This window comes from Sus scrofa, unplaced genomic scaffold (genome assembly GCF_000003025.6).
Source record: "Sus scrofa isolate TJ Tabasco breed Duroc unplaced genomic scaffold, Sscrofa11.1 Contig1914, whole genome shotgun sequence".
In the NCBI taxonomy this organism is placed as follows: Eukaryota; Metazoa; Chordata; class Mammalia; order Artiodactyla; family Suidae; genus Sus; species Sus scrofa.
Genome location: NW_018084979.1, coordinates 2,889,871 through 2,913,430, shown reverse-complemented (window position 1 = coordinate 2,913,430; position 23,560 = coordinate 2,889,871). Strand labels below are relative to the sequence as shown.

The following is a 23,560-nucleotide window of genomic DNA, read 5'->3' as shown; positions in this document are numbered from 1 at the left end:
GTTAATGGCACGGAGGCGGGTCTCCATAATGCAACATGGCAATCTGCCTGTTTCCTCGCCTGGCTTCCGTTGCGCTTCTGCCTGGCGCCCATCGTCCCCAGCGCGGCGGATGCCCGCCGCCCCCGTCCCCCTTCCGGCGCCCCCGGCCCGCCGGGAGCTGTCCGTGGTGCTGAGGGCAGGCGCGGCCAGCGCTCGGCCGACGCGCACGCGTCCCGGGCGGGGCGCGTAGGACCCGCCGGCACCGCCACTGCGCAGCCTCCCGCGCGGCCCCGGCCGGGCCTGTGCGCGGCGCCGGGCGATTCCCGCGGGCCCGACTCCTGGGCCGCCTCCCTCGCCCGGCAACGCCAGCCGGCCCCGTGGCTCCCTCCGGCCGCTTCCTCGGGCCGGCGCGCGCGGCCATGGCGCTCGACAATTTCCTCTTCGCTCAGTGCGTCTGCTACTTCTTGGCCTTCCTGTTCAGCTTCGTGGTGGTGGTGCCGCTGTCCGAGCACGGCCACGACTTCCGCGGCCGCTGCCTGCTCTTCACCGAGGGCATGTGGCTGAGCGCCAACCTGACGGTGCAGGAGCGCGAGCGCTTCACGGTGCAGGAGTGGGGCCCGCCAGCCGCCTGCCGCTTCAGCCTGCTCGCCAGCCTCCTGTCTCTGCTGCTCGCCGCCGCGCACGCCTGGCGCACGCTCTTCTTCCTCTGCAAGGGACACGAGGGGTAAGTGGGGGCCTCGCGGCTGCCAGGCATCAACAGACGCAGCCCTCCCCCCCGGGCACGGCCCTCCTTCCGTGCCCACCGCGCCCTAGACTCTCCTCCCACAGGGAGGGGCGTGAGTCTCTGTCTCCCCGGGGGCTCAAGGCCCCCAAATCTCCACCATCGGCCCTCAGCACGTCCACGGCACCGGGCCTTTGTCTAGCGCAGGACCCAGGGACCATGACGTTCTCCGTACAAGGCCAGTGTTCCCCTCCCTAAGCGCGGGTCACCACCCCCGCTCCGGCATCAAATGCGGCACCGTCCCCTGAGCAGACTTGGGTCTCCCTCTCGGGTTCAGGCGGCCCCACCCGTCAGCACCGCGGACAGCTCTCAGCAGCGGCCGGGGCTGGGGCGCTGGGGCAGGGGCCAACCCGGGGAACTGCGGGTCCTCTCCTCACCCCCATTTCTCCGGGAGGGGAGTCCCTCGGGGCGCACACCTTGGCTGGGGGATGCGGGCAAAGGACCGCAGGCGTGTGAGGCCCCGCCTTGTCCTTGCAAGCCCCCCTGGTTCTGGCCTCCATTTCCCTCGTCACCTTTTCCTGCCCTGGCTCTGTTTTGTGTGAGTTGGGTGCGGTTCACCACGGAGGGTTCTCAGCCAGAACGGCGGGCCTCCACCCCTGTGGGACCCTCGGTGGCCCGCCCACGCCCGGGCCACAGATCACTGCGCTGGAGCAGCCGGGCTCCTGCAGAGGTCCAGGGAGGCCACTCCTGCCTGTTGCCTGGCCTCACATCTGCATGGGAAGCCCAGGCCTCCTCCCAGACTCTGCCCCGCCCTCACCCCATCTGTCACCCGCGGGCAGCTTTCGGTGGCTTTTCACCTCTTTGGGGAGGTGGGGGTTAGCGAGGGGTCTGAGGCCGAGTGGGCAGGAGGAGGCAGGAGAGGGGCTGGGGAGAGGGAAGGGGCAGCGCGTGGAAGAGAAGGAGCCGAGGCTGAGCCTGGAGGGAGGGGACAGCTGGGAGTGGGGGCTTCCTGGCTGGTGAACAGCGCACCCCAGACTGGGGGCCGAAAACAACCCCTTCCCTTACAGTTCTGGAGGCGTCAGCAGGGTTGGCTCCCTCTGGAGGCAGAATCCTCTCCAGGCCTCTCCTAGCTTCGGGCGGGGGGCGGGGGAGGCTGCCTGTGACCCCCATGTCCCTTGACTAGGGCCTTTATCTCTCCCGTCTCTGTCTCTGTCTTCACGTGGCCTCGTCTCCATCTCTTCTGTTCTCAAGAGGACACTAGTCATCGGATTTGGGGCCCACCCTAAATCCAGGATGACCTCATCCTGGGGTCTTCAGCTTAATGACACCTGCAAAAACCCTGCTTCCAAATAAGCTCTCACTCACAGGTCCTGGGGTTAACAATTGGGTGCACATGGGAGTTCCTGCGGTGGCCAGCGGTTAAGTGGGTCCAGCAGCTTGGGTCGCTGTGGAGACTCAGGCTGGCGCAGTGGGTGAAAGGATCTGGCGTTGTCACAGCTGTCCATTTCACAGCTGTCCATTTAACACTGATTGGGCAGCACGCCTGGGGGCTGCTTCCGTCCTGGGTCATCTCAGAGAAGGTGACCTCCAGCTCTGAAACCATCACTATTCCTGCCATAAAGACAGAAAACCGAGGCTTGGGAGCGTTCCTGCCTCCCTGCTCTTTCATTGTGCCCCCACCCCCGAGGGCAGAGGGAGCGCCCATGGAGGTGGCCAGGTTGGAGGGACACTCGTGCCTCCTGTCTACCACCAGTGGCCTCTGTCCTGCTTCGATCATGGCAGCCGTGGCTCGGCCAGCCTTCCTCTCCAGGGACATCTCTTGCAGAATGTCCCTCTCAGCCATCGGGAGTTACTGGCCAAGGCCGTGTGAGTGCGCCGCCCTCTGCCCCCACCTTGCCCACCGCGCAATCAGGTTGGCAGCCAGTCAGCTGCGATGACATCTGTCGAAAGCGTCATCCTTTCGTCTTAGTTCTGGCCGTAGGACCAGGTCAGAGCGCTCACGGATGTCCAGGCCATGGCCGTCCATCTGAGGGGGCCCTGGGCTGGCTGAGCCCAGATGGGCACGTCCCACTCAGACTGAGCATGGGTGCCTGGGAGCCGGCAGGTGAGTGACTGTTGGATGAGTGACAGGAAGCTCTTGCCTCCTCACGTCTGCCCTTCATCTGGCCCTGAGGCCTTGCAGGGTCACAATCTGGCCAAGGGTTCAGCCGTCCGGGCTGGCTGTGTGGCCAGTTCTGTGCCCACAGGAGGACTGGGTCTGCCTTGTCCAGCCAGGGGCAGCCAAATCCTGTGCAGCTGTCGGTCAAGCTGCCCAGGCCAGGCGAGCAGGTGCAGGGTGGGGAGGGGCCTTGGGGCCACCAGGAGGACAGGGAGGGCGGGGAGAGGGAGCTCGCGGGATGGACAGGACTCTCAGGGCCGTTCTTGGCCCCTGGATGTCTCTCCCATGGAGGACGTCACTTCCCTTGTTAGACTCTGGTGTCAGGGCGCCCTGCCTGCGTGATGTGCATCCTAATTCCTTTAAGAGTCCAGGTTCAGAGACCACCTAGGACTCCACTGAGACCCAGGCTGGAACCCTCCCCTTTGGTCCGTGTGAGGGGCTCATGGCCGGGTCTCAAGCTTGTGGTCAGACACTGTGTCTGTGGCGTCCACTCGCTTCTCAAGCAGGGTGGGTCTCTGGGCACAGCGGGGCCCTATGGCTTCTTCCCAGGGGGGTGAAGGGTGGGGGGGGCAGCTTTGTGCACAGGGGCCTGCCTCCTGGTCACTGACCCGAGAGACCAGTGGCTGGAGCAGCGACACCTGTGGCTTCCTGGGGCATTGCAGTTTCAGGCCAGGGCTGAAAGGGGTGAGTCTCAGGCCGGGGGCTGGGTGGGGGGCAGCTTTGCCCGTCCAGGTGGCAGCGGTTTGTGATTGACAGCTGGGGAGCACTGGGTTAAAACAACCCATCTGCCTGCCCACACGTGTCCCTCAGCCTGCAGATTGCTCCCAGGGCTTCCCAGGATAGCTGTCACCATGGAGACGGCACATCCAGGCAGGGCACCCTGAGAGATGCTGGGAGAGAGACAGAGTTAACCCTGCGCGTGCCGGGCTCCTGTTCCTTCCCGTCCACTGCCGGCTTGTCCTTGGGGAGGGGTGGGTGGGGGCCGGGGGTTCGCTGAGATCTGGGAGGCCGGGGCCAAGCCAAGTTCTGCACACGCTCAGTTCTTCAAAATCTGTAATGCTGGGCAGGTGCTGAAGAAAGGGAGCCGAAACCAATGAGAAAAGTGGGAGGGGGCTGTTGGCTGGTGGTGACCCCAGCATGGTGCCGGGGTGTGGGCTCTGGTTAACCTCCGTGTTCCTCAGAGCACCAGCTTCCGGGAAGGGAGGCTCCAGCGGTCTGGGCTGTCCCTCACCCCCCAGCCCCGTTTGGCCCCATGCTGCCCCATCGGGGCACACCCGGCCCTGAGCCTGTCTCTAAATCTGGTCCCTGGAGTTCCTGTTGTGGCTCAGCAGAACTTGCCTAGTATCCATGAGGATGCGGCTTCCATCCCTGGCCTCGCTCACTGGGTTAAGGATCCGGTGTCCCTGTGAGCTGTGATGTAGGTCCCGCAGATGTGGCTCAGATCCCGCGTTGCCGTGGCCGTGGTGGAGGCCAGCATCTATGGCTCCGACTTGACCCCTGGCCTGGGAAGGCGCAGGTGCGGCTCTAAAAAGAAAAAAGAAATCTGGTTCCTGAGGGCGACTCCGTGCTTCTCTGACCCTCTTCCCGCACCCCGTCTCCTGGCAACACAGGCCCAGCCCAGGCTCCAGGCGCACCCGGCCCGGGGCTCAGAGGGCAGTGAGCAATGTCCTGTCTGGACATGGGCCGAGGTCCGTCCCCGGGCGAGGCGAGTCCATGAGCGGCCGGCAGCTACTCCACCCTTCACCCACGCTCGCTCCCTCAGTTCCCACCGTAACCTGATGGGGCTGTCACCCCCCAGTTTACAGGGGGGGCCCCAGAGTGACTTGCAGAATGAAGGTCACATGGCTGGCACAGGGCAGGCCGGGCTTGACACCAGCTCTGCCTGGCGACGGCTGCAGATAGGGGGTGGCCTGTGACGGGCCCCTCTTTACCTAACCACAGCCCCCAACCCCCAGTTCCAGCTCCCAGGGCAGATGAATTTTGCAGCTCAGAACTTTGTCCATCAGAATCCCAGCCAGTGACAGCTGGCTGTCCAAGTGAGGACAGCCTGAGCATTGAGGCGTGGCCAGTGTGGGCCCTGAAGGCACCCTGGCAGAGGGACTGGCGGGGTTTCAGGAAGAGGCCGCTGGAGGGACGTGGCCAGCCCTGGGGCAGCGCCCCGGAGGGCCTGGGGGTGAACACCCACCCCTCTCCTCCCACCATCCTGTCCCCGGGGGGACCCCACAGGCCGACTCAACCAGGAGTCAGGGAGAGGGTGGCCCCCGCAGGCGGGCCCGGGGCGGAGGGTGGAGGGGACGTGGCTGAAGAGCTCCGGGAGCCAGCCACCCTTGAAGCCGCTTCGGGCAGGGCCGGCTGCCAGCCCTGCACCAGGAAACACTGCAGGGCGTGGGCAGCTCAAGGCTCAAGCCCCTCGACTGAGCTGGGCAGGGACATGGCTGTCCCGTGAGAGCGGCGAGGTTGTACAGCCTGGGCTGGTCTTCGGGGGGCGGTGCAATGGCGTGGGGCTTCCCCGCACACGGCTCCCACCTTTGCCCCCTCGGCCTGGATGCCTGGGTACGGAGGCCCCTAGTGTGTGCGCGGGCGTGCGTGTAACCTGGGGCCAGACCCTGTCTCCCTGCCCTTGTGGGTGTGACTGCTGGGGTTTCAGGAGTGGCCTCACCCTCCTGGGAGGTGCTTGTAGGGCAGCTCCGAGCCCTCCCCGCGCTAGCGGGTGGTGGGTCCTGCCCTCTGCTCAGCGGTGTGGCCGTGGTACTCGGCCTGGCGATGACGGCCCTGGAGACGCAGATGCTACCAGCTGTTGCCAGTGGCTTGGCCCCTCGTCCTGCGAGTGGGGCCCTGGGGATGTTGGTTTATCCTCCGCCTGTTGGCTGAAGCGCCACCTGGGTCAGGAGGGCGACATCCTTATTTCCTTGTCCTGGGGGCCCAGGGCGGGGTGGGAGCTGCTCAGAAAGCGCTTTCCCAGCGAGTGGACAGAGGAAAGAAAGGGGTGCAGACGGGCGCCCTCTCCACATGGCCTCGGCCTGCGGGGACCATGTCTGATGACAGTACCTCTGATGTTTTCTCGGCTGGGACCCCAGCGGACCCCTGTTGAGTGCAGGCTCACTCCGAAGCCATGACGGTCCTCAGGCTGGGTGTGCCGACAGCACTGAGGCTCACGCCTGCCCAGGTTGGGCACGAGCCTGGGCTGCCCTGGCTCCTGGGGGCTTTCCCCTCTGGGGTCCCCCATGGGTCAGTCCTGTGCCCCCCGCAGCCTCAGCGCATACCCGGGCTCGGCTACCCAGTCTCTCGGACAGGACTCAGGATCTCGCGGGGTGATTCAGAGGTGGGGCCGGTGGGTGCCTGTGGGTGGGCCGGAGTCTGGTGGGGGTGTTTGTGTGTTCCCACCACGTGTCCCTCCCACCGGTGCCAATGGAGGGCAAACATTGGTGCCCCCTGAAAGCGTCCCAGTGGGGCCATGCCTGTATGGACCTGGAGGGGCCCTGGCTCCATGGGGCAGTGCAGCTTGGTGCCGCCTCCCGGGTCCCCGAGGCCCCTATCCTGGTCACCCCTTGGCCTTTCAGCTTTCAGTGGAGAAATCAGAGCAGAATCAGCCCCTAAGGCAGATCCAAGCCAGCTGCCTTGGTGACCGTGTGGGTAAATGGCCTTGGTGGGTGACCGTGAGGGCGGCCCACCTTGAAAGGCTGTCTAGGAAAAAAAAAAAAAAGGAGTTCCCATCGTGGCACAGTGGAAACGAATCCGACTAGGAACCATGAGGTTGCAGGTTCAATCCCTGGCCTTGCTCAGTGGGTTAAGCATCCGGTGTTGCTGTGAGCTGTGGTGTAGGTCACAGACATGGCTCAGATCCTGCATGGCTGTGGCTGTGGTGTAGACCGGCAGCTGTAGCTCCGATTAGACCCCTAGCCTGGGAGCCTCCACATGCCTCAGGTGGGGCCCTAAAAAACAAAACAAAACAAAAACAAACAAGAAAGAGAGAAAGGCTGTCTGGCCTTTTCCGCACGTGTGCTGGTCCCGATGCTTTGGACCCAAGTGGCCTTGGGTCCGAATGGCGACCCTGTCTGTGCCGTCCCCACCCCTGGACTCCAGGAGGATGGACGGGCAGCCCTGGTCCGCCCGCGGCACTGAGGGCTGCAGAACGAGGAGCGGCCCCGGGCGGCCCCACGCCCTCACCGGGGACCCAGACCCCAGCTGGGGACATGAGGGTGGGGGCAGGCCTCCCACTGCCCACTGGCCCTCAGGGGCGCTGTGGGGGCCGGGCTGGCGCAGTGACCGGCTCCCATCCTCGCCGCAGCTCCTTCCTCCACGCCTTCCTGAGCCTGCTGGTCAGCGCCTTCGTGCTCTTCCTGGTCTTCATTGCCAGCACCATCGTGAGCGTGGGCTTCACCATGTGGTGCGACGCCATCACGGAGAAGGGCACCGTGCCCCACAGGTGGGCCCCCCCGCCCTGCCTGTGCACCCTGCCCCCCCCTCCTGGGACCGCCCCCTGATGACATCAGTAGCCCCTCCCCCGTTCAGAGACCCTGCCCGCAGCTTCGCCCAAGAGCAGGGCCCCCGCACATCCTGGGGGGATCCGGGGTGGGAGGCTCCAGCCCAGGAGGTCAGAGATTCCAGCTGCCCCGATATTGCCGGCTCAGGTGGGATGACAGGACCCTGCAGGGTGCCCTGGTCCCGGGAGGCCCCGGAGAGCCCGCCCCGCCTGCCATCGGAGGAGAGGCCTGGGCCTGGGGGTGCTACCCGCGGGCTTTGGTCAGAGGCCTATAGGGCCAGGACTGCTGCTCTGGGCCCCACCTCTGCTTTGGGGATGGCCCAGGCTGGAGCACGGCGACTGCCTGACCGCTGGCGGAGGGCTGTCCACTTCCCAGCCGTAAAGCCACGTCCAGTGTCCCTGCCAGGCCCCCCAGGAGAGGCAGGGGCCGTGGAGGTGTCCGCACCTGCCTTTTTGCAGCTTCTCTGTGGCGGGGGAAGATCTTGCTCATGCTGAGCTGCGCTCCCCCTGCTGGGCCCCGGGGCCACCTGTTTCCTCATCCCCCAAGAGGCCTCGGAGTGTGGGCAGGCTCTGGGCTTCCTGCCCAGGCTCCAAAAAGCTGCCCAGGGTTTCGTTATCCTCACGAATGCCCTTGCCAGCCCTCCAGCCCCATCCTTCAGCCCCTCCCAGGACGGGCCTGGGCCTCCCTCTGCCCAGGCATCCTGCTCCCATTACTGTGTCCTGACATCTCGTGATGCTACGGGCCCAAGACCAGGCTCCTTCACTCCAGGCTTCTGAGGCCCAGACAGCCCGCCCCCAGATGGGAGTCTGTGGGGTCACTAGGGCTTTGCAGTTTGTCCTGCTGGTCCTGCTGGTTATGTTGGCCTGTGCTGCCAGCCCCAGGCAGTGCACGGTCGGCAGGGAAGCCTCCGTGATGCCCCTGGTGCTGGAGCTGGGCTCTGTGCTACTCAGTCTGGGGACAAGGGGCAGGAAGCAGCAGCTCACACCCCTGACCCGAAGCCCCTGACGCTGCAGTGCTGGGGGGCAGTGGGGGCGGGGGCTCGGGTCTCCAGGGCCAGGTGGGAGCTGGGTCTGCAGGTTCGCTGCTCCACGGATGGGGCATTGAGGCCCCTGTCTGCCCCACCGGGGGCCAGCCCCCTCCCCATTTGGGAGTGATGCTCCCCTGCTCGCAGGCAGGCTCGGTGGCCTGGTGGTCACATTTCACCGGTGCGTCTTGCTGTTTTAGCTGCGAAGAGCTCCAGGACATCGACTTGGAGCTGAACGTGGACAACTCTGCCTTTTATGATCAGTTTGCCATTGCCCAGGTAGGCAGGGCAGCAGGTGGGCGGGGCAGCAGGTGGGCGGGGCTGCCAGATGGAAAGGGAGGCAGGCGTTGCTGGGGCGGGGGGCCCTAAGCTGCTGAACTTTCACTGGGCGCCCGGTCACCCCCACACCCCTATGGGGCACCAGGTAGAGGAGATACCGCTGAGTGAGTGCTTTACTGGGGGAGCAGGCAGGAAGCTTGGGGATTTTTGCAGGGGGGTGGGGAGGGGAGGAGCACCCTGGGAGGAGGGAGCAGCTCCCTAACTGCAGAGCAGAGGAGGCTGGGGCAGGAGGGAGGGGCTCTGGGCCGGGTGGTGCAGTGCCCGGGCTGGGAGGCTGGATTCTGGTCCAGGCACCGCGTGGGCTCTCAGATAGATGCTCGAGGGCTCACAGTGACCCCCAGCCGGGGAAGCCCGTGCCGTGTCTGAGGAAGGGTGTCCCGGGTGGTGGTGGGGTCTGCCTGTGCGTTTGGGGGAGCCTCCACAGCCACGGTCAGGGGAGAGCCTCCTGCAGCCCTGACCTTGTGTCAGCTTGGCTCCCTGCCCTCCGGGAGGCCCCTGTGCACCTCTGGGGACCCATCTACTGGAACACAGGCCTGTCCCCCCACATCTGTCCTGATGATGCCCTGGTGGCTTGGAGGAAGGCGCCCCGGCAGGGTGGGTCCTCCCAGCACCCAGCAGGACCCGCCAGCACCCAGGCCCGCCGCTGGACCTGCATTGGGCCATGGCTGGTGCCCAACGCCCTCGAGTGGGTCAGTTTAATTGAGACTCAAACTTAGTTCTGATTGAACTGTTTCCCCTTCAGCTGTTTGGAAACAGCAGGTAGAGGTCCGTTTGCTGCAGCAGCTGGAGGAGGCTCATGTTGGACAAAACGAATTGCTGTGGAGCCGAGGGGCCCCAGCTCCTCCCGGGCCCTGCCTGGGGGCGAGGGTGGGCAGAGTTCCCACAGCGTTTGCACAGCCTGGGGTCCTGAAAGGCGGCCAGACACTGGGGGTCACCCTCCTGAGCTGTCCCGTGGCACCCGTTCCTCTGCCAGTGGGTCCCATACTTTCCCTGGGGGCGGGCGGGGGGTGCCCCCAGTGGGGACGTGGCCCCCTGACCCTGCCCTCTGCCCTCTGCCCTCCGCAGTTCGGCCTCTGGGCCTCGTGGCTGGCCTGGCTGGCCATCACCATCCTGGCCTTCCTCAAAGTCTATCACGACTATCGCCAGGAGGACCTCCTGGACAGCCTGACCCACGAGAAGGAGCTGCTGCTGGCCAGGCCGACCTCCCGCGGCTCCTTCCAGGACGAGAAGAGCGCCGTCATCTAGGGGCGCGTGGTCTGTCCCGGGGCAGCGGCAGCGGGGGCTCCGCCCAGCCCCCACGCCTTGCATGTCTCCCCTCGCCCTGTGCGTATCGAGTGACCCGCTTACCCAGGCGCCCGTATTCCCGCTGTGAGCGTAGCTGACGGGGGTGGGGGCCACCCTCAGACCCCGCTGGGAGGACCTCCTCCAGGCTCCGGGCAGGTGTGACACACCTGTCCTGGGCGACTGGCCAGGGGAGCCTGGTGGGAGGCCCCGAGCCCACTGGCCTTCTGGGGTCACGCTCTGGCCCTGGGTCTCCGGCTGGCTTGTCCAGGTGGGATTTCCTGCAAGATTCTGTGGCAGCAGCCTGTGTCTCAGGCCAGATGCCACCATCAGACTATGGCCACTCTCACTCTTGTCACTCGCTCTGAGGACAAGGATCCTGAAACTACATGCGAGTGAGCAGACAGCCAAGTGTGGGAAGGAGCTGCCTTCCTGCCCTGGTGGCCCCAGGGCTGAGGCCCCTCCCCGCGTCCAGCTCTCGCCCCAGGGAAGGGGGGGGCAGCCTGGCCGCACGGAGAGGGCAGAGGCGGAGGGGCGGTGCGCAGTCAGGTGGGGGCTGCGTGGTGCCCTGGGGGCGGCCGCAGGGGCCGCGTGGGGAGCAGTGCAGGGGTCCCTTCTCCTCTCTGCCCAGGACTTGCCTGTGGAGGCCCTCATGCCTGGCTTGGTGAGGCCCCTGGGCCCCAGGGTGGGCAGGCCTGTGTCTGGGGGGCGGGGACAAGGGCTCTGGGTGGGGGCTCATCGCGCAGGGGAGTGGGGCCAGGGGCCACTGTGAGACTGTGTGTGTGTGTGTGTGTGTGTGTGTGTGTGGGCACAGGCGGGAGTGGACGTGCGTGTGACCTGAGCGCACAGGGGGTCAGACGGTGTGTGTGCCTGAGCCTGTGAGTGTGCCTGAGAGTGTGCGGGAGTGGAGCCCAGAGCCGGCCGCTCCCCTCACCGCCGTCCACGGGTGCCCCCAGTGCCCCGACCCCCGGCGGAGGAGCTGCCTTCCCACGACCCCACCCCCACAGCGGAGGGTGGAGGAGCTGGGGGGGAGGGGACCCGGAGCTTCGGGCCACCCCGGGCTGCTGGGCTGGGTCGCTCCTGTCGAGGGTCCCCGCCTCCTCACACGCAGGCCGCCCTCTGCGCGCCGTCCTCCGGGCCCTGTCCGGCCCCCGAGGCCCCCTCCCATTCCCCGGGGGCTCAGTAGAGTTTCCTGGTCTGGCCCTCGTGCTAGTTTGCTCCCCATCCTCTCGGGAAAGAAGAGCCCCTGCCCCATGTCGCAGTGACGGGCGGTCTCCCCAGAGGGCCGCCTGGGGCCTCCAGGGGCCATGGATCTGGGCCTGGGAGAGGGGCCCGGGGTGGTAGGCAGCTTGGGCCCAGGAAGCGAGGCTGCCAGTCACTTGTCCTGATGCTGCTTGGCTGGCACCTTTGGGGGTGGGGGTCTAGGCCGAGGTGGCTGAGGCTCCTGGCACCTCAGGCGCCCTTTCCCCAGGGCCTGGCCGAGGGTTCCAGGCAGAGCGGCAGGGTCCTTGGGAGGTGTTTTGATGGGACCTCAGGCCCCCGAGGGGATCTGCGCGTCCTAATCCACTGCCCTGGAGGCACTGAGCTGCTGACCTGTGCCCAGCAGACGGCAGGTGGAGGGCTCTTCCCTGTCACCCATCAGGCAGCAGCCGGCTGGGCCCCGGAGGGAACAGCAAGGCCAGGGCATGGGCTTCTGGAGCCTGAGGGTCGGCCGTGGGCCTGGGTCTGCCCTGGGCACACGTGGGTGACCTGGAGCTTGTCAGGCAAGCAGAGAGCTGCGTCCACATCCGTACAGGGCCACCTGCAGAGCGGGGACGTCACTGACACACAGGTGGTCTCAGGCTGGTGGCACATGGTGCCCCGTCCGTCCCCATCCGTCCAGGAAAGGACAGCTGGCCCTGGAGGGCGCGCTGGGACAGGAGGTGCCCCCCCCCGCCCCGGCTCCCAGGCCACCGTGCTTCTCCCGCTACTCTCTGACAACAGAGTCCCTTTTCATTCTACTTCCTGCTAAACGGAACGCAAAGATTCTTCAAGGGTAAATGTATCTGTTCCTCAAAGTCCAAATAAAAACAAAACACCCGAGCCTCTACTGTGGCCGAGGAGGCTCCTTTCTGCCGGTCTTCTCTCCATCAGTTGTCTGTTCTCGTTGTTCTGCACCTGCTTTCACGATAAGACTGAAACCCTGCGTTCGCGTTTGCTGCTGGAGTTTCAGGAGCTGGCGAGGAGCCGGGCGTCGGCTGCGCCCTCCCAGCCCTGACTTTCCTGGTCGTTCCTTCTCTGCGTCCCGTCGTGACTTCACGGGCGTGAGGATGGATTTTGAATGTGTGCATCCGTAGGGTTGTGGTGTGCGACTTGAGCAATGCTTTTCCAAAAGCAGCGGGGGTCCTGGCCTCACGGCCCCTCCAGAGCTGAGCATGTCTTTGCGGTGGATGCGCAGCCCTGAGCAGAACGCGGTGGCCGTGCAGAGGGGGCTGCGCGTCCCACTGCAGGGCGCGGGAGGGGGCCCCCCTTCCAGGCGGCTCCCCGGTCAGGCCCAGGCGAGAGGGCACTGAGAGGAGGCCGGGGCCTGCCCACAGGCCTGGGCACATGACCTAAGCTGCCCATCGTCTTCAGGGGGTGGGGTGAGAGGGGGCAGTGTTGGGGCAGGTGGGCCCGTGTGTGTCGGGGGTGGTAACTGAGATGCTGAAGAGTCCCCAAGGGTCAGGATCCGGGGCCCTCACCGTGGTCTCCCCCGAGGCCACTGCTCCTGGAAGCAGCCCCTCGCCACGGGGCTCTCGGCTCTGGGCGCCCTGAGTTCTGAAGCCGAAAGGGAGCGTGGAGACGGTTGCTCTGGCCCCCCAGGCAGAGGGGCCGGCTCGCCTGGTGCCCCCACCTCTGCCTCAGCCTCTGAAGTCGCTCTCACAGCAGAAGGGTCCCAGTTTCCCCTCTTTGGGTAAAAATCCGCAGACGGAAAGAGGTGGCAGCATGTTTTAATAGCCCATCAGTGTCTCCCCACTGATGTCGAGGGGACGGCCACTTAAAGAACTGCCCACGGGAGGGACGGCGCTGGCTGACGCGTGGCCCCTCGTCTGAAGGTTGTCGGGTCACGGCTGCCTCCCAGCGGTCCCTCCTGGTGTCTGACCCTGAGCCTCCCTGCGTCACTCAGGCCCCCATCCTTGCAGCGTCTAGAGGGGACCCTGGAGTCTCACCCTGTGGCCCCCTTGGCCTGGCAACATGGGTGACAGTATGGCATCTACATGGTCACGGGACGCACAGGCCTGGCAGCTGGTACGTGGCTCCGGCTGGGATCTGGCACAGATGCTGTGTCCTGAGGGTGGCAGAGTCCGGGCAGAGCGACTCTGCCTCTTGGCCCCTCCTTGTGCCCTCTCTGCACCACAAGCCCAGGCCGATAGCTGGGGGGCAGCTGGGCAGGACACCCCCCCTGGGCGTGAAGGGTCCCCAGGCCTTGGGTCCAGTGCAGGTGTCAGACAGGTGACATACGACTGAGGGTCAGTGCCCCAGCCCCGGCAAGCAGGCCCGCCTCTCCCAGGAGGGTTTTGGGTCTGGGCCCGCAGGCCCTAAGCTGTCAATGCCAGGTTTTGTTTGTGCTTCTGGGTCTCATGGATACTGACAGGGTATTCCCCTCCCCCGGGGCTACACACGGCCACCCCTAGGCCAAGCCCAAGGTCACCAAGAGTTCCCGCTGGAACAGGGGAGGGGTCCAAAGGGGAGCATGTGGGTCCCCCAGTTTTCAAAGTGGAATTCTTTCCCTAATAACACCTCGCGGAGGGCCCTGACGTGTGAAGCAGGGCAGGCTGCCGGACCGGTGAGGCTCTGGTCTCATCTCAGGCCGTGCCCCCCCTTTCCCAGCAGCCCCGCCGGCAGCAGCCCTTCTCCATCCCCGGGCGTCAGGGCTCAGGGCTGCCCGGGGGTGCGTGTCCGGCTGTCAGAGCTGTAGGAGGCAGCGCCAGCAGGAGACGGCCGCGAGCCGCAGGCGCAGGAGGAGGACGAGGAGCCGGGCCCGCAGGTCCTCCAGGGCCAGCACGACGGGCTTGGCCCGGCCGCAGTACAGGCCCAGCACCAGCACCAGCAGGAGGCACGCCGTCAGCCGCAGGAGCAGGGAGCTGCCGCGGGGCCTGGGCCGGCCGGGAGCTGGGGGCCCAGGGGGGCTCGCGTGAGCCTAGCCCCAGGGAGGGTCCCATGGACACCCTCCCCCCATGAGACTGGCGGGGGGGGGCAAGGCTCACCCCAAGGCTGGCACCTCAGTGCTGCCCGTCGGGCGGGGCCCTAGGTGACTCCCGAGGTCCCCATGGGTGTGGGTCTCCCTGTTCCCGTCTGGGCCTGTGGCCTCCCTGCAGCAGGAGCCTCCTGTTGTCCCTGCCCCTGTCCCCTCCCTCGGGAGGTGTAAGGGGGAGATGGTGCCGCAGAGGGGGTGCTGCCCCCCACCATTCGCTCAGGGACCCCTGCTGAGGGCGGGCCCTGCCAGGGTGGGGGGCACTGTTGGAGCAGAGGGGGATGGTCTAAGGGCGGCCTGGCGCTGGGGCTGCCGTGGGCAAGGGGGTGGGCGGGGGTGAGGGCCCCTGGGGACGTGGGGGCGAGGGCTTAGAACTCACCCTTGGCGGTGGCGGTGGGCTCCCTGCGGGCGATGTCTGGCGGGAGAGTGAGGGTGGGCATGGGCGGGGCGGGCTCCCCGCTGGGAAGCCGGGGGCCTCAGCCAGCCCAGGGCCCCCAGGGCCCCTCCCTGCCCCCCACCCACCCTGGGGAGCCTGCGACAGGCCTGCTTTCCGGATGGAGGTCCAGGCTCCTGAGGGGCTCAACCCGGCAGGCTGTCCACAGCCCCTGGCCACACAGGGTTCTGCCCTAGCCTCTCACTGTTTCAGATTCGAGCTTCTGGAATCTAGGCCCAAGGTGCTGGGCGCTGCTCTCAGAGCCTCCTGGGGGCTGTGGGGTGGGGGGCAGCCGGGGAAGGGGAGACTGCAGGGCCCTGGGGTGGGGGCTGGTGCTTTGGGAGGGGAAGGCAGGACCCCACCTCCCCTCCATTCCACAGAGCTCACTGGGGGACCCCAGAGCAGCCCTGGACGGTCTGGTGCCCGCTTTCCTGTCTGAGAGTTTCTGCTCCTGGGGCTGATGGGGCGTGGAGGTGTGCCGGCGGGGGGGGGGGGCGGTCACTGGACCCGGGGGAGGGGCAGGCGAGGGACAGGGGTGAGGACCCCGTGGGGGGCCAGGACCTCACAGTTACGAGGGGGCTTCAGGGAGACACTGACACGTGTCAGGGGAGTGAGTTTTACCCACAGCTCAGCTGGGCTCAGGAAGCACCTTCCTTGGGGGCTGTGGGAGCAGAACCTACGCTGTCCCACAGTCCCCCTGGGTCCACCTTCATGGGGTCCCCTCTCTTGGTGTGGGGGGCCTGGACTTGCTTCTCCCCAACAGAGCATGGCGAAGGGGAGGGGTCTGCAGCTGGGACAGAAATCCCCGCAGTGGGCGGAGTCAAAGGGCGAGGCTCTGGGTGGGCCTGGCCTAATCAGAGGGGCCTTAATAAACGAGGATCTGGAGGCCAGAGAGAGACTCGGTTCCTGGCCTTGAACCTGCAGCTGCAGGTTCGACAAATATCCCGTGAGCTCGGACTGGAGCCGAGCCTCAGGGGAGGCCCAGCCCCGGCTGAGCCCATGACAGCCGCCTTGGGAGACCCTGAGCAGAGGGCTCCGTCTGCTGGGCCGGGACCGCTGACCCACAGGACCGCTGAGAAGACCAGCGTGGGTTCATTGAAGCCCGCGGTAACTTGTTTCGGGCAGAGGTAGCTGATACAGGGGCCGTGTCCCCGGAGAGGGCCAGTCAGGGGTGGGGAGGGGGACTGGGGGCGCGGCGGGGGGAATCGGGGAGGTGGGCGTGAGCACCGAGGGTGTGGGAGGGGCTGGGAGAAGTGAGGTGCTTCAGGAGTGTTGGAAAGAGGAGCGGGTGGGCCTTGGGGACGCCTGATCCCCTGGCCTTTCCTCGAGAAGACGGCAGTGACCTGGCCGCTCTGGCTCTGTTTTCCCTGCAGTTGCTGCTTTCTTGATCACCTGCTGTGGCCGGCCTGACACTAGGGCCTGAGTCTATTGCGATTCAGCTGTGAGGACGGGGCAGGTGGCTGGGTCCCTGCCGATGGCCCTCCGCCAGGCCCTGGGACACAGTGTCCCCCCACCCTGCCTGGCCCTGGGCCCGCTCGCGCCCCTCTTACAGTGGACGGCCACCTCCAGGGGCTCTCGGAACCGCACGTGCCGCGTGGTCCCCCGTGGCTCAGCCGCACGGCTGTGGCGCTCCTGTGGGCTTCGTCTCAGGATTGAGGGGGGGCACCTCCTGTCGCCCTCCTGGGGGGTGGGAAGCAGAGGGAGGCGGGCAGAAGTGAGCTCCTCCCCCGGCCCTCTGGAAGCTGGGGACGGGCAGCCTGGCCAGGGCCCCTGCCACCTTCTGCGGGTTTAGGCAGAGGGACCCCATTTGGGGGCTGGGACCAGACAGGGGCGTGGACACCACTTGCCGACCTACCCTGGCCGCAGCCCCAGCCCCAGCCCCAGCCTGGCCAGCCGACCGCCCCCCGGGGGCTGCGCCCGCATGGGGAGGACGGGGACAAAGCTGCTGGGACAGGTCACTATCGGATGGTGACGGAAGTGGTCAGTCCCCACCCAGGTGCTGCCCTCCCTCCATCCCAAAGGGGTCTGGCTTTATTGTCCCACGTGGGGGAGGGACGACGCTGCTTGTCGCTAACACCCCCAGGGCGGCTTTCTGTCTGAGCTGCACACACAACCCTCCGGACCCGGCCGCTCTGCCTCGTGGTTGTCCTCTGCCCGGGGGAGGCCCTGCCGGGGCTCAGCACTCTGGGACTGCCCAGCAGTACCCCCGGAGCCCGCTGTGTGCCCGGCTGGTGCCGCACACTGGCCCCATCTCTCAGCAGTGGACGAGGGGAGAGATCTGATCAGAAGGCCACTGGCCCGGGGAGGGGCAGAGCCTGGGCACGGCCACACAGGGAAGTGCCCCTCCTGCCCACTCTGGACGGCGGCGCTGGCAGACGGATGAGCCCCAGTGTTCTTGTCTATGAAATGGTGACAATAGGTGTTCTGAGCAGACACCTGGTGACCTGGGGCCCCCTGTGAGCTGGCTCTTGGGGCGGGAGCGCACTGGCTGCACAGAGCCGCTGATGGCCTTCAGCGGTGAGGTTGTCCTGGGGCCTGGCTCCGTCCCCTCGGCTGGGACCTCCTCGTCTGCAGCCTGCCATGGCCACAGGGAGCTCACAGGCTAGATCAGGACTCGAGGGCTGAAGTCGGGGCCACACCTGCTCCTCGGGAAGCCCTCGCCCCCGCACACACCATCTCCTGCTGCCAGGCCTCCCTCGCCCTGGACCTGGCTGCCGCCTGACACCTCGCTCTCCCCCTCACTGTACCTGCCCCTGCAGCACCTTCCTCCCTGTGCCTAGGGCCCTGCCAGACGTGCTGCGGCCCTGCTCCCCAGCCCTCTGTAGCTCACACTTCCCCCGCCTCTGTCTGCCTTTCCCAGCCCCTGGAACGTCCTGGTCTGGCCCATCCTCCCTACCCCTTGCATGCTGTGCCCCTACCCTCGCCCAGGCAGGTGTCGGGCACCCGTGGTCAGTCTGTGCCCCACCCTGGCGGCCTCCGACCCTCTCGGCCAGACCCCCAACCCCCAAACCAGACATTTCCCTCCCAGGGCGCCGGCACCGAGGAGGGGTGGGGAAAGCCGGGACCCCCTTCTGCTCCCTCTGCTGAGCGCCCCCCAGGGCCCGGCCGCACCCTCCCCGCCCCAGGCGTCTGCGAGCCTGGAACCTCCTCCTCATTCCTTCTGGTCTGATGTCGAGTCTTTGGCCGCGAGTCGGGGCTCAAGGCGTGCGCTGCTGTCTTCATTTACTGGAACATCGTCCTAAGATAAGCAAAGGCATTCTTTACTGCTGGAGCAACGCTTGCAGGAATAAAATCAGAGGAGGGACTGGTCCCAGGAAGGCGGGCAGACTCGGCTTTCCTTTGACGTGCTCCCCGCACCGAGGGGCCCTGCCCGCCGCAAACTGCGAGTGTCAGCAGCTTCCCTGCTGCCGGTCCCCTAATTATCAGCTTTAATGTGCGCCTAATATTCCGTAGGAGATTCCGTAATTTACAACCACCCTCCACTGTGGCGTGTGTTCAGGAGGTTTGCATTTTATTAGTGTCACTTGCCATTTTTTAGGTCACTTGCCATTTTTTGAGGCCCTAGATAAGGCTGCAGTGAACATCACGGCTCTCCCCTCTCCTGGGGGTGCAGATGCTCCAGGTGAGGAGGCCGAGGCCCGGGGCTTGGTGGGGGCTCCAGATTTGTGGGGGCTGCAGCTGGTGGGGCCCGCCCCGCGGCCCCGCCTCTCTCTCCCTGCCCTGCCCTCCCGTTTGAGACTGCCCACCTGCTAGGTAGGGGGTGCCCCTCGGGGAGCCTTTGGCCGCAGCCCACTGATCACAGCCCTCCCAGGGCCCCGGCCCACCCTCCTTGTGCCTGAGGCCAGGGACGTCTGGGCTTCTCTGGCCGCTGAGCAAGGCAGATGGTGGATGCCAGGGCTGTTCCAGGTCCTCTCTGCCCCCCTTCCTCCATAACGGGGGGTGTGGTTGGCATGGGAGCCAGCTGCCCCTCTGAGCCCCAGCCCCAGGCTCTGCCAGGGGTCCCTGTTCTGAGGTCCTTGGGGGATATTCCTGTCCCCTTTCTAGGGGGGCAAATGTGCCTTTGGGGTTCCCCAGAGGGGAGCTGCCTGGTGTGGGGGTGGCGTTGAGGGCCCATGTCTGGGGGAGGGCGCTCTGCCTGGGAGATAACCAGCTGGCCATTCAATGGTTTCAAAACGGAGCAATTTCCTCCTATCTCGGCATCTGGCTTTTTACTGCAAATGGGGTCATGTGTGGAGCGGGCAGCCGGGGGAGGGGGGCGGGCAAGGACTGGCGCAGGGGGCGGCCTGCGGGTCCGGTAGGCTGGGGACAAGGTTGTCCCAGCAGGGCCCCCGCCAGAGCCTCAGCGCCAGGGGTGAGCACTTGTGTGTCTGTGAGTACGTACGTGTGAGCACCCACAGAGGCCACTGCCCATGCGTGAGTGTGTGCATGGGCGTGGGCACGTGTGCATGTCATCACTGGCAGCACCTGAGCAGCCCTGCTTGGGGGTTCTTGGGCGGGCAGCCCTGTGGGTTCGCTCAGCTCCATCCTGTGCCTCCTGTGACCTTGTGTGACCTTGGCCAGTCTCTTAACCTCCCTGAGCCTGAAAATGGGAGTCACAGCAGCCCCTTCCTCCGTGGGCCTGGTGGGGGGGTGAGGTGGCTGGGGGCGCTCGGAAGTGACCTGGGCAGGGCCTGTGCCCCCTGCCCCCCGCCCCCCACCGCCCTCAGGCTCTGTTATCCTCAGGGAGGGGCCTCCTCCCCGTCTCCCTGGCCCTTCCCCCATCCCTTTCCTGCTCCCAGGCTCCTCCCTGCCTGCCCCCCACCCCCCGCACCCCGCTCAGCCTTGCTCAGGCCCCAGCCTCCGGCAGCCGTGGTCAAGTGGAGCCACCGCCTCGGACCCCACTTTCCCCTCTGGCGACTGTGCACATCGCCCCCGCCTGCCCCCCAGGCCTCCTCCCGCACCCAGCAGGGCCCCTGCCTCCCCCGGCTGGCTGGTCCAGGACAGGCCCTGCGTGGGAGCGGGGAGGCCTGGGGCCTCTGGTAGGGACAGCATGTAACAGGAGCGTCCTTGCTCTGGGGCCAGCTCGTGACAGATGGGCGATAAGGGGCGGAAAATAGCTCTGGGCCTGGGCCTGCTCAGTGTCACCTCCACCCTGTCCCCCCTCCTGCCTGTGGGGGGCACAGCCCCTGAGGGCTGGGCTGCTCAGAGCAGCGCCGAGGGAGGGGGCACTGTGCTCCCCCTGGGACTGGAGGAGCCGGGCCGCCAGGTCTCAGACCCCGGCTTGGGACCCCATCTGCCCCTGACTGGAGGGGACCCTGGAGCCCAAGGCAGCCCAGCATCGTCTCTGGGTGTCACCTGCCTGGCTGGCCCTGCTGGTCAGAGGTGGACCGAGAGGGCCAGGCCCTGTGCCAGGCCTGCGGGTCCCAGGCGAGCTGGGAACCTCGAGCCTCTGCCCGCTTTGCTGTCCTGGAGGAGGCGCCTGGCCAGGGCTACACACCCCACGACCCCCAGTCTGGGATTAGGCTGAGCGCCCTCCCTCCCTCCCCACCTTGGTACGAAGCCTTTGGGGACAGTGTGGACCCATCTGCCCAGCTGTGCAGAGGCAGACTGGGCCATCTCGCTGGTTCAATGCCTCGGATGAGGCCAAGCCCCGGGCCGGGCCGCCTGTCCCACGTCCACCCTTGCCCCACAGAGAGACGCCACCCGCTGGGCTTCCACCTCCTGTGGGCCAGGCCATCCACGCCACGGGGTGCTCCCCTGGCCCGCGCCTGCCCCCATCCCCTGCCCGCCTCCCGCCCACATCACCTCTCTGTTCTCACCGAGGGCCCCCGAGACCAGCACAGGGCCAGCTGCATGGGGGGCCCTGCCTCGGCTCTGACCCCACACCCGCTCCATCGCCCCTCGAGCCCTCCCTGAGCCTGTCTTCCCACGGGGACCCAGGGGACAGGCTCCCAGGGCTCAGGGACGGGTCTGCTCGCCCCCAGGACGCCCTGAGCCTGAGCCAGCAGTGCGGGCCCGGTCCTCCCGCCGTCCTGACACCCCCTCTCGGCAGCCACTGCCGAGTGTGCGTGGGACCTCACTGGGCCTCACCCGGACCGGAGAATGAGCTCAGGGGTTCCTCCCGCCCCGGTTGCCCCGTAAACACACGCACACACCACACACACCACACACACCCACTGACACACCTCAGCCCTTACAACCAAACTCATATACACACACTCACCCCCCCCACACATCATAAACGCACATACACACGGCACACACACTCACACATCATCCCGCACGCGCACACCCCAGCCTCCCCACACCAAATCCGTTACCCCCACTCACGCGCAGGCAGGCTCACTGCCAGCCCGCCTGGGCTCCTGCAGGTGCTGCACCTCCGGGGGAGCTCGCCCAGCTGCCGGCTGCAATCCCCTGGTGATCAGAGCCTCCGGCACGGAGGGAACCGGAGCCGTGGCCGCTCACAAGCCAGCCCAGAAGTTTCCATTACGGCCAAGGGACAGTGGCCTCGGCGGCCCTCCAGACGGTCCTGCCCCAGGAGGCGGTCACAGGGCCTGGGGCCCTGGAGGTGTTTGACCCCCCCCACCCCCGCAACTTGGCTGAATTAAGGGGCCCGAGGCCACAGGCCGTGCCTTTTCTCTGCTGGACGAAGAGACAAGAAGGGGGTGGACCCCCCACTCCCCACGGCCGGCCTCCCCCGAGGGGGGGTGAGGAGGGAGGCTGGTCCCAGCCCGGCGCTCACAGCCGAGCAGACTGGCAGCTCCCAGATAACACCGTTTCAGAGTTAAGCCAGAGGAGGACCCCGGGGAGGCCCTGCCAGGCTGGCCTCTCGCCCTCTGGGCTTGCCCGGCGCCTGCTGCCCCTGCTCAGAGCAATTTGACCTGGTGGCTGTGAGGCCCCTTCCATGCCGAGATGCAAGGCCCACACGTCTCTAGGCCGTGCTTCGGATGTGGGCTGCAGCAGGACCAGGGACGGCCGTGTGCCTGCTGGGTGCCGGGGGGCAGCTGACCTCTGCCTCTAGAGGCCCAGGTTGGTGGGGGCAGGTGGGCCCCGCCCAAACCCTGGCTGCACACCCGGAGTTCTAGCCCCAGGTAGGGTGGAGTCCTTTGCCCCACCGTCTGGGGCTATCAGGATGGCAAGCTAACCTCTGGGGTGCCAGCACATCCAGGCTCCTGATAAGGGGTACGTCCTGAACCGATGGGTGCCCCCACGTGCACAGCAGGCCAGGGCGGGGTTCCTTCTGACTGAGGCCGCTCAGAAAAGAGCAGCATCTCCGGAGTTCCCATTGTGGCTCAGTGGTTAACGAACCTGATTAGCATCTGTGCAGATACGGTTCAATCCCTGGTACTGCTCAGTGGGTTAAGGATCTGGTGTTGCTGTGGCTGTGGTGTTGGCCGGCAACTATAGCTCCAGTTTGACCCCTCGCCTGGGAGCTTCTTTATGCCATGGGTGCAGCCCTAAAAAAAGAGAGAGAGAGAATTAGGAGTTAACAAGTGAAGTTTTGGAGCTCCTGTCATGGCTTAGCAGAAACGAATCTGAAGAGTATCCATGAGGATGCAAGTTCGATCCCTGGCCTCCCTCAGGGGGTTGGGTATCTGGCATTGCTGTGAGCTGTGGTGAAGGCCAGCAGCTGTAGCTCCAATTCGCTCCTGGCCTGGGAACCTCCATAGGCTGCAGGTGGGGCCCTAAAAAGACAAAAGAAAAAAATAAAATAAAGTAAAAAGAAAAGGGGAGAGCCTTACCTTGGGATTCCCAAAAGCTGAAGCCTGGGCTCAAGGGACGCCAGGAACAGAGCCCTTCCCTCTTCGCTCTTGGCCTGACCCTCAGCAGGGGCCCCCAGGGCCTCTGGGGACGGCGGGGATGGCTTGCAGGTGTCAGTGCCCGAACCCACTGCCCTGGCTGTGGTCCCTGCCTGGCACCCGGACCCCTGGCTCCCGCACATGCCAGGCCATTGCTGGGTGGGGCGAAGGGAAACCCACATGCCGGCTTCTCAGCTGAGGCGCCGCCTTGCCCGCAGATGGCTGGGCCTCAGGCAGGAGCGTGGATGAAGGGCCCGGGGCCCTCAGGTCAGGCCTGGCTGCCGGGGGGACGCTCAGAGCCCCAGGGGCCTGGGACACGGCTGAGTGCACCTGCCATGTGCCTTGTGCAGACGGAACCCCAGTGGCTGCCGGTCTTCCCATGTCACCGAGCGCCTGGTCTACCTGAGACAGGACCCAAAGTAGCACTGACAGCCCAGAGCCCGGGTGAATGGGAAGCACAGCCCCCAGGCCCTGTGCAGGGCCACTGGCCTCGGACCACCGCCTGCGTGCGGCAGGGTCTCCGCTGCGCTGCGGTCGGGACTCTGGCAGCATTGTCCCACGTGGGGAGTCAGTGTTCACCTGGTCCCCTGCGCTGGCGCTCACCTGGTGCTCCCTCCCTGGGTCTGTGAGGGACAGTGTAAGCCAGGCTCTGTGGCGCCCCCCAGTGGGCACAGTCCATCAGGCCTGCTCCTGGCCCTAACCCTTCTGCCCCCTGGAGAGATGGGCAGGCGCAGAGGTGAAGGGCCAGCAGCAGGTGTGTCTGCCTGCGGGGGCCAGTCTGTGGCTCCTCTGCGTCCCTGCCTGGGGCCCCTCTGCTGGGTTGCAGGCCCTGGCCAGCTGGCAAAGGCTGAGCTGTAAGTATATCTCCCCTTCGGCAGAAGGGGCACTGACCATGAGGACAGGCCGCTGGCCCCAGAGCGGGAGAGGAGACGGATGTTGCCCAGGCCCTGAGAACACAGGCCAGGCCCGTGAACCAGACGAGGGGTCCGTGCCCCCTCCCCGCCCTCCAGGCCTAGGCGTCCCCCAGGCCGGTTCCCGGATGCGCAGCTCTTGGGCCCCCAGGACTGGCATCAAGGGCAGAGTGTGGGGTCGGTGGGTGGTGGAGGGGGTGCCACGTGCGGCTGGGCCTGGTGGGGGCTGTAGGAAG

The 23,560-nt window shown here is 66.4% G+C and overlaps 2 protein-coding genes across 4 annotated transcripts; one reads left to right on the top strand and one right to left on the bottom strand.

The window, feature by feature from the left end:
* Window positions 1-277: 277 nt before the first annotated feature.
* On the top strand, window positions 278-12,115 carry TMEM179 (transmembrane protein 179). Its single transcript, XM_021081558.1, has 4 exons — window positions 278-703; window positions 7,147-7,284; window positions 8,567-8,645; window positions 9,771-12,115. Exons 1-4 carry the CDS (start codon window positions 399-401, stop codon window positions 9,948-9,950), a joined length of 702 nt encoding a protein of 233 aa, XP_020937217.1. The 5' UTR covers window positions 278-398; the 3' UTR covers window positions 9,951-12,115.
* Window positions 12,116-12,938: 823 nt separating this feature from the next.
* On the bottom strand, window positions 12,939-21,386 carry CUNH14orf180 (chromosome unknown C14orf180 homolog). 3 transcript variants are annotated; one of them, XM_021081560.1, is made up of 5 exons: window positions 20,932-21,386; window positions 17,744-17,870; window positions 16,183-16,312; window positions 14,579-14,614; window positions 12,939-14,117 (listed from the first exon to the last, which is right to left on the bottom strand). In XM_021081560.1, exons 2-5 carry the CDS (start codon window positions 17,852-17,854, stop codon window positions 13,912-13,914), a joined length of 483 nt encoding a protein of 160 aa, XP_020937219.1. In that variant the 5' UTR covers window positions 17,855-17,870; window positions 20,932-21,386; the 3' UTR covers window positions 12,939-13,911. The 3 variants fall into 3 exon arrangements, with proteins under 3 accessions (XP_020937219.1, XP_020937220.1, XP_020937218.1); XM_021081561.1 differs by having other exon boundaries at window positions 17,777-17,870; window positions 20,942-21,379; XM_021081559.1 differs by having other exon boundaries at window positions 20,942-21,377.
* Window positions 21,387-23,560: the final 2,174 nt, after the last annotated feature.